Source organism: Naegleria fowleri (assembly GCF_008403515.1).
Source record: "Naegleria fowleri strain ATCC 30894 chromosome Unknown tig34, whole genome shotgun sequence".
NCBI classification, from domain to species: domain Eukaryota; phylum Heterolobosea; class Eutetramitea; order Acrasida; family Naegleriidae; genus Naegleria; species Naegleria fowleri.
Genome location: NW_025407966.1, coordinates 229,385 through 243,072, shown reverse-complemented (window position 1 = coordinate 243,072; position 13,688 = coordinate 229,385). Strand labels below are relative to the sequence as shown.

The 13,688-nt window shown below is 36.2% G+C and overlaps 8 protein-coding genes across 8 annotated transcripts; 4 read left to right on the top strand and 4 right to left on the bottom strand.

The window, feature by feature from the left end:
* Nucleotides 1-138: 138 nt before the first annotated feature.
* On the bottom strand, nucleotides 139-4,074 carry FDP41_003428 (uncharacterized protein; the record flags this gene model as incomplete). The annotated part of the gene is made up of 6 exons (XM_044706731.1): nucleotides 139-936; nucleotides 1,030-1,493; nucleotides 1,547-1,662; nucleotides 1,773-3,238; nucleotides 3,321-3,596; nucleotides 3,709-4,074. The coding sequence occupies 6 exons, from the start codon at nucleotides 4,072-4,074 to the stop codon at nucleotides 139-141; spliced, it is 3,486 nt and encodes a 1,161-aa protein (XP_044562149.1).
* A 557-nt stretch (nucleotides 4,075-4,631) lies between these two features.
* Nucleotides 4,632-6,590, top strand: FDP41_003427 (uncharacterized protein; the record flags this gene model as incomplete). Its single annotated transcript, XM_044706730.1, has 1 exon — nucleotides 4,632-6,590. The coding sequence occupies one exon, from the start codon at nucleotides 4,632-4,634 to the stop codon at nucleotides 6,588-6,590; it is 1,959 nt and encodes a 652-aa protein (XP_044562148.1).
* A 25-nt stretch (nucleotides 6,591-6,615) lies between these two features.
* On the bottom strand, nucleotides 6,616-6,980 carry FDP41_003426 (uncharacterized protein; the record flags this gene model as incomplete). The annotated part of the gene is made up of 3 exons (XM_044706729.1): nucleotides 6,616-6,755; nucleotides 6,865-6,900; nucleotides 6,956-6,980. 3 exons carry the CDS (start codon nucleotides 6,978-6,980, stop codon nucleotides 6,616-6,618), a joined length of 201 nt encoding a protein of 66 aa, XP_044562147.1.
* Nucleotides 6,981-7,051: 71 nt separating this feature from the next.
* On the bottom strand, nucleotides 7,052-8,413 carry FDP41_003425 (uncharacterized protein; the record flags this gene model as incomplete). Its single annotated transcript, XM_044706728.1, has 1 exon — nucleotides 7,052-8,413. The coding sequence occupies one exon, from the start codon at nucleotides 8,411-8,413 to the stop codon at nucleotides 7,052-7,054; it is 1,362 nt and encodes a 453-aa protein (XP_044562146.1).
* Nucleotides 8,414-8,574: 161 nt separating this feature from the next.
* On the bottom strand, nucleotides 8,575-9,480 carry FDP41_003424 (uncharacterized protein; the record flags this gene model as incomplete). The annotated part of the gene is made up of 2 exons (XM_044706727.1): nucleotides 8,575-9,096; nucleotides 9,229-9,480. 2 exons carry the CDS (start codon nucleotides 9,478-9,480, stop codon nucleotides 8,575-8,577), a joined length of 774 nt encoding a protein of 257 aa, XP_044562145.1.
* Nucleotides 9,481-9,729: 249 nt separating this feature from the next.
* FDP41_003423 (uncharacterized protein) lies at nucleotides 9,730-10,227 on the top strand (the record flags this gene model as incomplete). Its single annotated transcript, XM_044706726.1, has 1 exon — nucleotides 9,730-10,227. One exon carries the CDS (start codon nucleotides 9,730-9,732, stop codon nucleotides 10,225-10,227), a length of 498 nt encoding a protein of 165 aa, XP_044562144.1.
* Nucleotides 10,228-10,627: 400 nt separating this feature from the next.
* FDP41_003422 (uncharacterized protein) lies at nucleotides 10,628-12,088 on the top strand (the record flags this gene model as incomplete). The annotated part of the gene is made up of 1 exon (XM_044706725.1): nucleotides 10,628-12,088. One exon carries the CDS (start codon nucleotides 10,628-10,630, stop codon nucleotides 12,086-12,088), a length of 1,461 nt encoding a protein of 486 aa, XP_044562143.1.
* Nucleotides 12,089-12,314: 226 nt separating this feature from the next.
* On the top strand, nucleotides 12,315-12,980 carry FDP41_003421 (uncharacterized protein; the record flags this gene model as incomplete). Its single annotated transcript, XM_044706724.1, has 1 exon — nucleotides 12,315-12,980. The coding sequence occupies one exon, from the start codon at nucleotides 12,315-12,317 to the stop codon at nucleotides 12,978-12,980; it is 666 nt and encodes a 221-aa protein (XP_044562142.1).
* Nucleotides 12,981-13,688: the final 708 nt, after the last annotated feature.

Sequence of the window (13,688 nt, the reverse complement as noted above, 5' to 3'; positions counted from 1 at the left end):
ACATTTGTTGTTGTTCAAAACCGTTTCTTGATGCAAGCGGGTTGAGAGTGGTGATGTCCTTTCATTTGACCTCAACTCAGGGTTATTTTTAATCAAGACCACATGACAATGGTGTGTGTGGATGAGGGAAGAAGAACATTATTTAAGCTTTGGTTTCTTCTTGTTGTTTGTACTCTTGATATTTTCGGATTTTGGTTGGTGAGAGACAACATCAACATCAGTACCAGAAGAAGCATCATCATCATCACTCTTCTCTCCACCATTTGTGCGGCGGCTCTCTTTTGCGAACTTTCGTTTGTGCACTGAAGTAGATGTCGGTTGTTGCTTTTCGGTTAGTGAGGTGGTCAAAGATGATGACATGATGATGTTCGTCGTGGTGCCAGTACCAGTCCTGGAAAGGTTCTTCTCCAAGTAGGGCACCAATGAAGACTGCTCGTTGGCTTTGATGGAATGAATAATGCCCTTTCCGAGCTGCTCCATCTCGAGAATGAATTGTTCAGCGTTGAATTGGAGTTTGTTGAAGGAATTAGAAGATCTATTTCCACCACTCGAGTTGTTCTTCTTATCAGAGGATAATGGTTTCATACACCATGTGTGGGTGATCGAAGCTGGTTGAGGCTGCCACACGTTCGGATTTATGGCAAAAGTAATGGTGGTGTTTTGAACGTCCTTGAAGAACAAACCAAATCGAGAGAAGCGTTCTTTGAGGTCTCTGTAAAACAAGTCAAATGGGTTGAATCCAGTTGGTAATGAAGAGGTGTTGTTGTTTCTCATTTCTTGTTCACTCTTGAGAGTGAGGATGAGATCGTATCCATCCATGTCTGTACTTGTGAAGAGTGAGGGAAGCTTTGATGATGCCTCTTCTACTCGAGAGAGAATATACTCATTCAATTCAATTTCTGTGTTTTTAGCGAGCTGAACCATTCGGTGGACAATCTGTATAAGATAATATGTAAAAAAAGTTAGGTGAGAAGGTGTGGTAAGGAACAATCTTCCAAAACATGAAATTGAATGATTCCTACTACTTACAATAGCTGGTGGATTCTTTTTCGTCCAAACATAATCCAAGTTATATGAAGCAACAATGTACATGCTTGGTTTGGCATCTAACTTTTCGTATTCTTCAGACCTTCTCGAGAATTCTCTTTGAATATTCTCCACATCTGCATCACCAACAGAGGTGTTGACAAAAAGAGGTGTATCAAACCATGAATGACTAGACAACAAACTTAAAAATCTGAAAAATCCACAAATAGCTGTTTTTGGAGCTTTGTAAGGGGAATAGACGTCGGTAAAGACATGCATACACAATAATTCCACAACACTATCTTCCAAATAGTCTGACATGAAGTGAGTATTGACCCATGCCTTTGCCAATCTCACAGTCTCTGCATACTCTTTGAAAGTGTTTTTGAAAATTCCAGAGTACTTGCAATGTAAGGGAAGGATGTTGAGTGTTTTTTCCAACTCGTGTACATTTGGATTGAGAGCCTCTGATCATTGGCAAAACCATTTTCAATAACTATCATCTTCTCATAATACTTACGTCCTGATCTCTTAATAAGGTTAATCTCCTTTGAAACAAATAGGACCACACGGAATGTAAATCCATTGCAAACAATATCAATCCATCTTCTAGTTGGAATAGTCTTTAATTTCAAGCTATAAATTGTTGTTGTTGAGTAAATATAAATACAACATCGATATATGTATTATATATGTAAAAAAACGCATAGTAAAAATAAATATAAAGTTCCTCGACAAATACTTACACTTCGTTATATTTGAGATAGATCAGTTGTTTCAACTTGTCCAAAGCTTCGAAATTATCTGGCCATTTTGCATTGCTTCTAAATTGCAAAACAGTCAACAAAGGATTCGTAGGCTTTGGAGTGGTAATGGCAACTTCATAAAACTCTGGTGAAATCACACAAATATTCTCCGGCGTTAAATTGATATCTGTGTCCATAATGATGGATTCTAACTTTTCAAATGCTTCTCTCATTGCAGCATTGGCTTCTTGAGATTCAACTTTAGAAAGATTCAACATGGAATAAACGTACGATGTTGATACTGAGCATTCAACAGTCTTGTCTAAATGTTTTTTCAAAACATAGTTTGCAATTTGCTCAATAGCCTTCACTGAACACTCATTATCAGACACTTGCCATTCTGTGCAAATACTCAGAGAACCATCACTAAAGTCCTTCATGAATGCCTTCTTACCCCAAAAGCTCTTAAAATCTTCAGTTTTTTCCTTATTGTGTGGAGATGGACCTTTAGTGAGAGGCTCCAACCAATTCTTGGTGAACACGAGTCCAACAAAAACCTTATGCTCATCATTGCCGACCACTCTTAGATATTTGACTCTTCCTTCGAAGGCAGTACTGAGAATGGAAGCAATTCGAGCATTCGTGGAGACCTCATCGTCGTTCTTAAATGAAGTTGGAACGCTCACTTTGAGAATGGCGTCAAATTTGTGCCAAAATGTGTGCTTGGTCAGGAAAAGTAGTTCCACAGACTTGACGCTTGTTTCATCTTTCATTTGAGCCAATGTCAATTTCGCTTCTGATTTCAATTCATTCCATGCATTTTGTGATACTCTATGGAAAATGTTGAAATCTCCTTCCTTGTCTATCAACGCCACATTAAATGATTTGACAAATACGGGGTCAACTGGTTTTGGAGAGAAGGATAGGCCCTTAGAAACTTGTTCGTTTGATTTAACAATCCAATTCATCAATAATTTGATCATTTGGAAAGAGCTCATGGTCTTGTTAATTTTCTTTTGGGACAACAAATATAAAACAAGCATGGAAAGTAAAAAACCGTTCAAACTGTCATCCGATTGGTAAATATTTCTATTTCTTGCCCATACACGCAATAAAACTGCTGTCTCTACCAAAACTGGGCAATCTTTCATTTCATTGTGTAACATTTCCAAATGTTTGTGGAAATATTGATCCTCAGCAATTCTGTGATATTGAACAATACTCTCAGGTTTTAAATTTTTAGCAAAAATGTCATTCGTGATGGATGGAAGAATTCTGATTTTGAAAAAACTTTTACCAATTTTCACATTCGAAACAATGATTGGCTTCCAATAATCTCCTCTGAAAGGTACTATTTCTAATTGCGAGAAAATTTCATTTTTCTTTAAATGTTCGGCAATAGCACATAGATAACAAGCTCTCTTTTCAAAATATATTTTTCCAAAGTCCTTAGATGTGATAAATCCCTATTGAAAATAGAAACATTTGAATGATTGAGAAGAACACAGTGTTAAAAACCCATTCCATATCATTGTTGATGCAACATACCTTAGGCATAGTGACTGCAACATCGATATTCTTGTATGGTTTTGCAATGCTTCGCAGTAAATAGGAGCCAACAATTGCAATACTTTGTGGGGCATTGCAAGCCATTTTTCGAGTCTTTTCCGAAATCTCAATAAATCTCGAAGAATAAATTTCATCCAAATGTTGAACCTTATACTGAGAGATAGAGTCCAAAATTTCCTTCAACGACCTCAATGCATCCTCTATTTTGGTGCACTTTTTCCAATTTAATGAAGCTTTTTTCAACACTTCAGCGAACTACTCAGTGGTGAAAGTATGCATGGGTTATGAGAATTATTTCAGTTGAAAAAGTGGTAGATTATAGTTCATGTGAATAACAAAAAGAAGAAATGAACCATCAAGTACTTACAGAAAAACGAAAGAGTGGAGATTGAAATAAATTCTTCGTGTCTGTTAAATTCCGAATTTCCTCTTGTGTGAAGTGTTGTTTTTTCTGTTGATTTTTGGTGCTAGCATCATCATCAAGGACGTATTCTTCTCCCATTTGTTCTCTCAAAATTCTAATTTTCTCTTCTTCGGTGAGAGTGGAAGACGTTCCATAAAAATCATCATCCTGATCCTCTTGTTGTTCCTCATTCATGCCTTCCATAGCATGGTCCTGATGCTCATCATCAAATTCCGATGCTTGCTCTCTTTGGTCATTCAAATCTTGTTCTTCTTCTTCTTCGGCTTTATCTTTGAGTGAGGACAAATAATCTTCAGCAGCGGATGACATTTTTTTGATTTTCGAAATTTTTATTGAACAACTTTTTGTCTGTGTTTGGGTTCGTTTTGAATTTTTGTTTAGCAGCCATGAAACTCTCCAAAACAATCCATTTCTCATCCAAACACTTTTGTGAATGACGACAAGACTTCATGAAAATTTCAACGCCTTCTGGCTATTTAATAACAAGGTAAAAATTGTAACATCTGTTGACGTTGTGCAAAAAGATTGGGAATTTGAAAGTTTTGAAAGATTGAATTAAAGATGCATGCTTAAGGGTTTGTGTATTCGTTTTGACTCTTGGACGTTCGTATGACACCATCGAAGAGGACGTTCTTTGATTCAAGTTGTTCTATTAATTAGTTTCGAGAATATCATTAACAATAACATTTATGGAAGTGTTCAAAAAAATGAAACACAAGACGAGGCTTGGGTGTGGCCTTCATCATCATCGTCCTCAACCATTTCTCGGATACAAAGTGCTTGTTCTGATAACGATTTTTAGTATTTTATCAGCCCGAGGGATGGTTTGGATCACTTGTTATGGATCATCGTCCCATTCTTCAATCATGATTAATCCCAAAACAACAATAATATCGGAAACAAATGATGAAAGTCGGACGAATGATAGTAATAATAATAATAACAATCAACGTCCATCTGCAACAGCTATCACTCCAGAGAGTGCTTTTCTTGTAGCTACAAATTTAGGTCTGCTAGCTTATAACTATAACAAAGGCTTTGCACAAAATATAAATAATATGTGGACAGGACTCACTAGTTTTATTTCTAATCGAGGTTCAGACACGATCAAACAAATAGCATCTGGTGCTGAACCTTCCGCCACTGAAGTCTTTATTACTAACAAGGAAAACTTAGTCGCCAAAGCTGAAGCCGTTAAATATTTATTGGAAAAGAGAATGGGATTATTCTTTTCATGGAAAAATATTTGTACGGTCACAAAGTGGGCTCTCGTTGTTGCATCATCTGCTCAAACAGTCAAGTTATTATATGAGTTGTGGATTTATGAAGATATTTTCCATCATTCAGCTGAACAATTAGCAGGTTTCAAGAGAGATCAAACAGAAATCCACAAGAAATTGGATGAAATGATTTCCATTCTTGAACATATGTCAAACCTTATCATCACCCAGGAACGATTTACTCAAACCACCTCAAACTCTCAATCACTCGTGTTACTTGTTGAGAAATCTCTTTTAAACGACAGCTTTGATAAGAATTTCCTATCTCTCACCAAAAAATTCAAGAAATTGCAAGAATCTGTCCAAACAGAAATTGAAAAACTCAACGATCAAATGAATTCTCTCAAAAGCCAGATACAAAAAGACTCTGACTTCTTTAGTGGCAGTGTTGAAAGATCAAAGACCAACATGTTTGTTGGCGCTTCATGCTTTGCATTGAGCACAATCTCTACTCTTATATTTCCTCCATTGGCTCCTGTTGTGTTTGCTGGACATGCAGGTGGTATTATTAGTGGTGCAGTTGCTGGAATTAACTATGCTCTGTATTACTACTCTAACTCAAAGAAAGAAAAGGCTGAATACAGGCTCAAAGAGGTCATTAAATTGCAGCATCAAATTTCCCACATTAGAAATCAATCAATGGAGCATCTCAATCTCTATGAAGAACAAAAAGCAAAACTTGTTGAGCATTTGAAAAAACTTCGAGAGCAGGAAAGAACTAAGAGATCGAAAATGGAAGCTATTTCTCCTGCAATTACTGACGGAGGGCAAACCGTGGATACAATGCCAGATGAACCTATCATCAATCAACTTTTACTACAATTAATTGAATTTTATAATATCAACAACTTACTGTTTTGGTACAGAGTCATGAGTGGTATCATGTTTAGTTTGTGGTTGACTTCTCTTCTCAAAGATGGTTTTTCTATCACTCACAAGACCTTAATTACCCTCATACTTTACTGTAGTATTATGTTTACACTCAATATGGCTTATGACTTGACAGAGAAGCAACAAATTACATTTGACATTCATGTAAATGCGTCTTCTCATTTAGCAAAAGTGACAAAAACTGCCTATGAAGAACGATACAAGCATGAATGCATTTGGTACGAACTTCCTGTTAGCAAGCAATTTGAGTTAGAAATCAAATCTTTGTTCCTTAGACTAATTCCTGGTTATGGCGATCAAGCAAGTCAACTACTTGCCCGAAATGCTACCGGCCACTTGATTCACAATTCTAGATGCCTGCATTACATTCAAGTTCTAGAGAGCCAAGACGAGAAAGTTGTGTCACATCTCATTCAGACCAGCTCCCATTCTTCCTCTGGAATTGATGTTCAACAAATTAATAATCCTTCAGAAATGGCAGGAGGAACTTATCTAGATTTTGCTTATTCGATTGTTATGAAAAGTTTCAAGGCCATTGTGGACGGATTGGAATTATTTTCCACAAAAACTAGTTTTATTACCAAGATTTGGTGTTTGGCAGTCATTGCTCTAGTGTTATTGGTTATGGTTAAGAAAATTGTGTTCTGTTGTTAATAATAATGATTCAAAAATTATTAAATTATTTTTCATATTGAGATTGTAATTGCTCTTGTTTTTTCTTTTCTGCGAACTTTTTCACACAATCATTATACGCTTTCATTTCTTCATCACATTTGTTCTGATTGAAATTATTGTTGGTGAGACAAGTCTGTATTTTACCTGCATGTTTGGGTGTAAAATTATTAATATATTTACATTTTAATTAAGAGATTGATGTTCATTAAATGAATTCATAGTTCAAAAATTAAAGATAAAATTATAAACCTACATGCAAGCTTGTGGCATGGATCATCGCTTTGTTTTTCTGAAATCCGAAGCAAAAGATTCAATCAATATCTTTTCGTGCTTTGAATGCCTACCTCTCGTTACTGCTGAGTTGCCCATTTTTTTTTGTTTGAAATTGTAAATGTCAAAATTCAATAATGGATAATTCAATAAATAATTTAATGTATTCTCTAAAGTTGTTGGTTTGTGTAGACAACTTTTCCATTCATAATGACGTGTAAGATTGGTGAGTCACACAATTCATAAATTAAATGTTCCCAATTTGGATGGTTAATAATAACACAATCTCCTTTCTTTCCCACAGCCAAACTACCATGTGTACTTGCCTTACCAATTGATGCAGCTGCATTCAACGTACAAGCCACAAGCGCCTCATTTAAGGTCATTCTCATGTTCACACAACTTAAATTCATCACAAAAGGCAAAGACATGCAATGAGCATTTGGATTAAAATCGGTGGACAAGACAACAGGTACTCCCTTTTCAATCATCTTTCTTGCTGGTGGATATGCAATTCTCAAAATGTAAGCTGTTGTTGGAAGCAATGTAGCACAAATATTCTTTTCAGCCATCAATTCAATACCCTTATCACTCACATGTTCACAATGAGACACAGCCAATGCATCCAATTCATAGGCCAACTCTGCACTTCCCATTGGGTTCAATTCATCTCCATGAAAATTAATGGCAAGTCTCAATTTTTCTTTTCCTGCAGAAAGAACACGTCTCGTCTCTTCAGTTTCAAACACTCCCTTTTCATGAAAAACATCAATCAAACTTGGTCCAATTTCATCCTTCTCAATCATTTCAGCAAGTGCTGGAATTTGTTCTTCTAAAATTTGTCGAGTATAATCTTGCAAATTCGTGGTCTTGGGAACCGAGTGAGCTCCCAAATAATTTGAAACAATTTCTGGCAGACCCAATTCCACATGTTTCTTATTGGCTTGGTGTAATACTTTCAACATTTTCACTTCCGTTTCTGTTTCAAGTCCATATCCAGATTTTCCTTCCATCAACGTGGTACCATTGCGCAACATTTTACGACCTCTCTGAATGAGTAAATTCAATAAATCCTCTTCCGATGATTCACGAGTGTGTTTTACTGTAAAACCAATTCCTCCTCCCATCTTATGGATGTCCATATAGGTGGCTCCTTGTAATTTCAAAACAAATTCATGACAACGATCTCCACTCCATACGGGATGAGTATGAGAGTCCACCAAGCCTGGAATAACACTCTTTCCGGTACAATCAAGAATGGTTTCAAAGAGATCTGAGAGTGAACAAGTCGTATTATTCTCATTATTATTATTATTATTTGATGATGAAATCATTCGAGAAATAATTTGTTGAATTTCTTGAGTGGTTCCGAGATGAGCAATATTACCATCATGTCCAATAATCATGGCTCCATTTGAAATAATCTCAATGGTGTTTTGTTCGGCTCCTTTCAGGAGAGTAACGTTTTTATTGAATGAAACGCATACGAGTTGAGTGGCGTTTGTGATGAGAGTACGGAATCGAGAAGACATTTTTTAATGTTTGTGTCAACAATTAACTGCTAAATTAAATAGCTTGATATATTCTCTCTTTGGGGGCACAAAATGAATGGAGAGAGTCACCCTCTTCCAAATGACCTATTGAAGAGTCGTTTGTCCATAATTTTCATCCTATTCAATGAATGTGGTCACTATCAAGTTTTTACAGAGACTTTGGAGAAGGGCAGAGTGAATTTAATGCCCAAATGGTTCTCGAGAAGAAGACAGCATGCTTGTTGTGTGTCAGTGGTTTCTAATGGTCTTACCTCAATTCCCTTGCTTCCATAAAAAGTGGAAGCCAACTGATTAAATTTGTGATAGACAAAGTCTACAATTTCAAATTCATCCTTTAGATAAGTACCATTAAAGTAATGAAATTTTCCATCGTATTGAGAAGTGGAGAGTGGCTCCACAGGTTTGTTTTTGATGTGAATAGTCGTTGGATCGTATTCAATTTGTTTTTCTTGATGATCAGCCCAATCCTCTGTATAAAAGTATTTGTGATTTCCAAGACGATAGGCACTTTCATGTCTGTCTGCAGAAAGTTGCATGACAAGAACATTTCTTTCTTTCATGATTTGAAGAGTATGATGAAAGAGCTCTCCAACTTTGTTGTTAGGATTTTGAACTTCACTCTCGATATTGGGATCATAGATGAGAGGATATAATGGAGATGCCTATTTTGATTAATACCGTTCGATTGTTTCGTTAAATAAAGTAAATTCACCATTAATTCAAAATATTAATTCGAAAAATTCCATCATTTAAGAATTTGAAATCTAATTGTGAAAGTCACATTCCACACTTACATCACAAAAGACAACATTATTCTTAATTCCCTTTTCAGCAAAGAATTTCTCGGGATTCTCTAAAAATTTACTTAAATGACCGTAATAATTCAAAAGAAAATGTTGGATTAATGACGTTGAAAATAATTCTTCTGCATCGAACGTATTATGTAACAACTCTCCTGCAAATAATGAATTATTATGTGGTGTCATGAAATTTACGGCATATCCAACTTTTTTCAATCGATCACATAATTTGTGTTTGGACGTCATGATATTCTCTCCTTCGAATAAAACAATTTTCGGAAATGATGAAGAATCATTGTTGTGTGATGTTTGAAGAAATTGTAAGGTGTTGTGGTGAAGAAGGGAGAAATTTCTTGTTGATAGGAGTGGATGATGACCGTGATGATGATGGCTTGAGGAGCATAAACAAGATGCAAGTCGTGGCAGCGTTCGCAGAGGATGTGTGCTGAGAGATCTTGTTAACATTTTTTTTGCATTCCTGCCGAATCGAAAAAAATGACTCAACAACAAACCATCAAAGAACTCATAAACCACTTAGAACAACAACAACAACAAATCAAAGAACTGCAAGATGCTGTTAAGACGCTCACACAAACAGTACAGCAATTAATTGAAGTTACAAAACCAACTCAACCAAAACCTGAACAATCAACAATTAAAATTTCTCAAGCTCAAAATGAAGCGCAAAAAATTCACCCTCAACCAAAACCTGAACCAACCCAACAACCAAAACAGGAAACTAAACATTTAGAAACTCCTCAACTCGAAATTGAACAAACTGGTCAACCCAAAAACCAAACTAATTCAATCTCAATCTACTCGGACAGCAATATCTCATCCTCATTTGTTAAATTTATTCTAAAAAGATTTGAATCAGTTATTGAACACTGGTACATCCCAGACAGCAAGACCAACACTCTCAATTTAGTCATTCAAAATGCCGAAACTCAACAACAAATACTAAAGAAACTTCATTCACCAGCCGTGTCATGACAGAAAAAACACAAACAAAATATTTCGCTTCACCAATGATTTTTTCATCATCTCCAACAACATTAATAGCCAAAGAAAAATCAATTTCGAACATCCAAACTCTCATCAAGTACTCAATCAATCAAAAGAAATGTAGAATTGAACAAATGTGCCTAACATTCAATATGGCATTTTCCACAAATGTTGGTCTTCCCGTCGCTCTCTCTCTGTTCCTGAAAGCCAATCAAAAAGTTTGTGAATGCAAAATTGAACTCCTGAACGTCGTTCGGTATTTGCAATTTGCATCTTCAAGTTCTAATTTTAAAAAAAACAATCGACGTGATTGTGTCTCAGAAAGATATAAAAGAAACTCAATTTCAATCACGTTCAAAAAAACAACAATTTCATCATCATCATCAAAATGATCACTACCAAACAATGTGCTCCTTCTCATGCTAGCACTGGATCTGCTCGAGTGGATTTATTCTTCAAAACAGTGAGAGGTTTGGAAGAAAGTTTTCTCTATCAATTACTCGAGGCTTCCTGGAAGGAAGATCCTTTAGATACTCTCAAACTTGTGTTTTATATGAGAGATTGCCGAGGAGGTAAAGGAGAACGAGATCTTTTCCATTTGGCTTTGAACTGGCTCATTGATCATCATCCAGAAGATGTTCTCTGTAATTTATCTCTCTTACCAGAATATGGACGATGGGAAGACTTGTTGCGACATATCAACAATGAGAAGGGATTGATTGGTCCAACCATTGCCAAGATGTTTGCTACTCAATTACAGGAAGATTTCAAAGCCATGCATGAAGGAAAGCCTGTTACCTTGTGTGCCAAGTGGGCTCCTTCTGAAAATTGCAAACACGATAAAAAGTACTCGGCCGTGAAATTGATTTGCAAAGAGTTGGGAATTAAGAAGGCTGAGTATAGAAAGAATTACATTTCTCCACTTCGTGAATACATCAAGGTGGTTGAGCGATTGATGTGTTTGAAAAAGTGGGACGCGATTGAGTACAGCAAGGTACCTGGTGTTGCAATGAACAAACTCAAAAAGGCTTTCCTCAAGCACGATAAGGAAAGATTTGAAGAATATATGAGCAAGTTACAAAAAGGTGAAGTCAAAGTCAACGCCTCTACTGTGGAACCTCATGAAATTGTTGCTCAATTCATGCACAGATCTCATTCTCAAGACACAGATACCATTCTTGAAGAGCAATGGAAGGAAATTGTGAAGAGGGTCGAAAAATTAGGTACCATGGATCATGCTCTCGCTGTTTGTGATGTCTCTGGATCCATGAGTGGTCTTCCAATGCAAGTTTGTATCAGTATTGGTTTACTCGTTTCACACCTAAGCATGCCTCCATTTAAGGGTCGATTAATTACCTTCCATGAGGATCCTCAACTCATCAATATCACATCGACCACTCTTCATGACAAAGTCCAAGAAATTATGCGTATGCCATGGGGTATGAGCACCAACTTTTACAAGGTGTTTGAAATGATTCTCAACGAGGCAAAGAAGAACAAACTTACTCAAGAAGAAATGCCAACCACGATTTATGTTATTAGTGACATGCAGTTTGATAGTGCAGCAGGATCAAGCATGGCTAACTTTGATTACATGAAGAATTTGTACAAGCAATCTGGTTATGACATTCCAAGAATTGTCTTTTGGAACGTGAATGGTAGTTCTAGAGATTTTGTCTCCAATGACGCCCATGAACAAGGAGTAGCCATGATTGGTGGATTCTCACCAAGCATCATGAAGGCAGTGTTGGAAGGTGAGGACTTTTCACCACTTGGCATCATGAAGAAGGCCATTGATGATAAGAGATATGAGAAGATCAGATTGGCCTCTTCACCTCAACAAGAGTAATTGGTTGTTCATGAAAATGCACAAAAAACAATAAAAAAAGAGAAAAATCAAAAATTCATATGTATTTTCGTTATAATTATTCGAGTTGAACCACAGACGACATAAATTTCGAAACGAAATCTAAATATCCTGGTTGAAAGTATTAAATTTAACGAATGTAAGGTATTCAACTTTGTTTTAAAGAATATTGCAGATCAAATTACTTGAACTTTCGCTTATAAAAAAAATGAGTTCATTTTCCTTGCCTTCAACATTCTCTGCCCAAGATTTGGGAACAACAGCCTTGCGATACAATCGCTCCGATGACGAAGATAATTTTCGATCAAATAATAATGAAATTAACAGACAAAAGTATGAAGATGATGATGAATCAAGAAGTGAAAGTGGAGGAAGTGAAATTAGCGAAGATGAATACGGAGGTGATATGATGAGAAGAAATGACATGTATCTTGGTCCTGAAGATGATGACGAAGAAATTGCAAATTTGGGGGTGTCAGCTTCAATGGCATCATCAATCAAAAAAAGAAAGCGAAGACTACGAAAATTAAAGGAAAAACGGGAGAGTGAAAAGAAAGAAAGACTAATTGCACAGCTTTCTAGTGCGGATCATCCTCAATACGAAAGATATGAATGCTTCATTCGGAGTACATTTAAACCTGTAGTGAAAAGATTAATTAGTGGATCTTCCAATGTCACTGCAAACAAGCATGCAGAAATTATTATTGCAGGTGTTGCCAAAGTTTTTGTGGGAGAAATGGTAGAATTGGCAAAAGCAATACAGAAAGAATGGGGAGACAATTTGAATACACCCATCGAGCCTAAGCATTTGCGTGAAGCATACAGAAGATACAGAGAAAGCCAAAACAGAAAAAAGAAGTATGCATTTCGATAATTTTGAGGATGACGAACATCAAAAGTATGGCACAACCACCTTCTCTTGGAACATTTATTCTATGTAAATAATTATTTCCAGTTGATTTCAAGAAATTTCGATCAACAATTCAAATAATAATAATTCTTTGAACAAACTAAAATAAATTCCCTTTACATATCAAATTGTTTTATTTTTTTAGTTATTCATGATGATCGAACAATAACGACAACAAGACATAGTCTACAATTGCAAGTTGACAATAGCCTCAAGGCCAACTTTGCCCATGAGTTCTTCTCTGCTATGTTTCAAATTTACATCAATGAATACATTTTTAACTCGTTGAGCTAATACGAGAGTAGCGGCACAAGCCTTGACGGAGATGGTCTTCGAGCAACGGGCCAAATCGAGCAAATGGAAAGATTCCATTTCGATTGCTTTCACGCCCAATGTCTGCAATTTTCCTTCAATATATTCATTGTCATCATCAAAATTGTCATCTCTTCTTCCTTGACTACTGTAGAATGAATCTCCTGATGCATTTCTTCCACGATGGAATGGGAGCTCGAGTTGTTTGAATGCTTTTTCAAGTTCATCTTGAAAATGGGAATTGGACTTGACAGGAAGAGTAAAATTGTATGGTTGTACACCTTCAGTACTTTGTCCTTCAATCTTCAAAGTAAAATAATCAGGGTTACGATACACAGAAATTGAATCTTCTGCAATCAC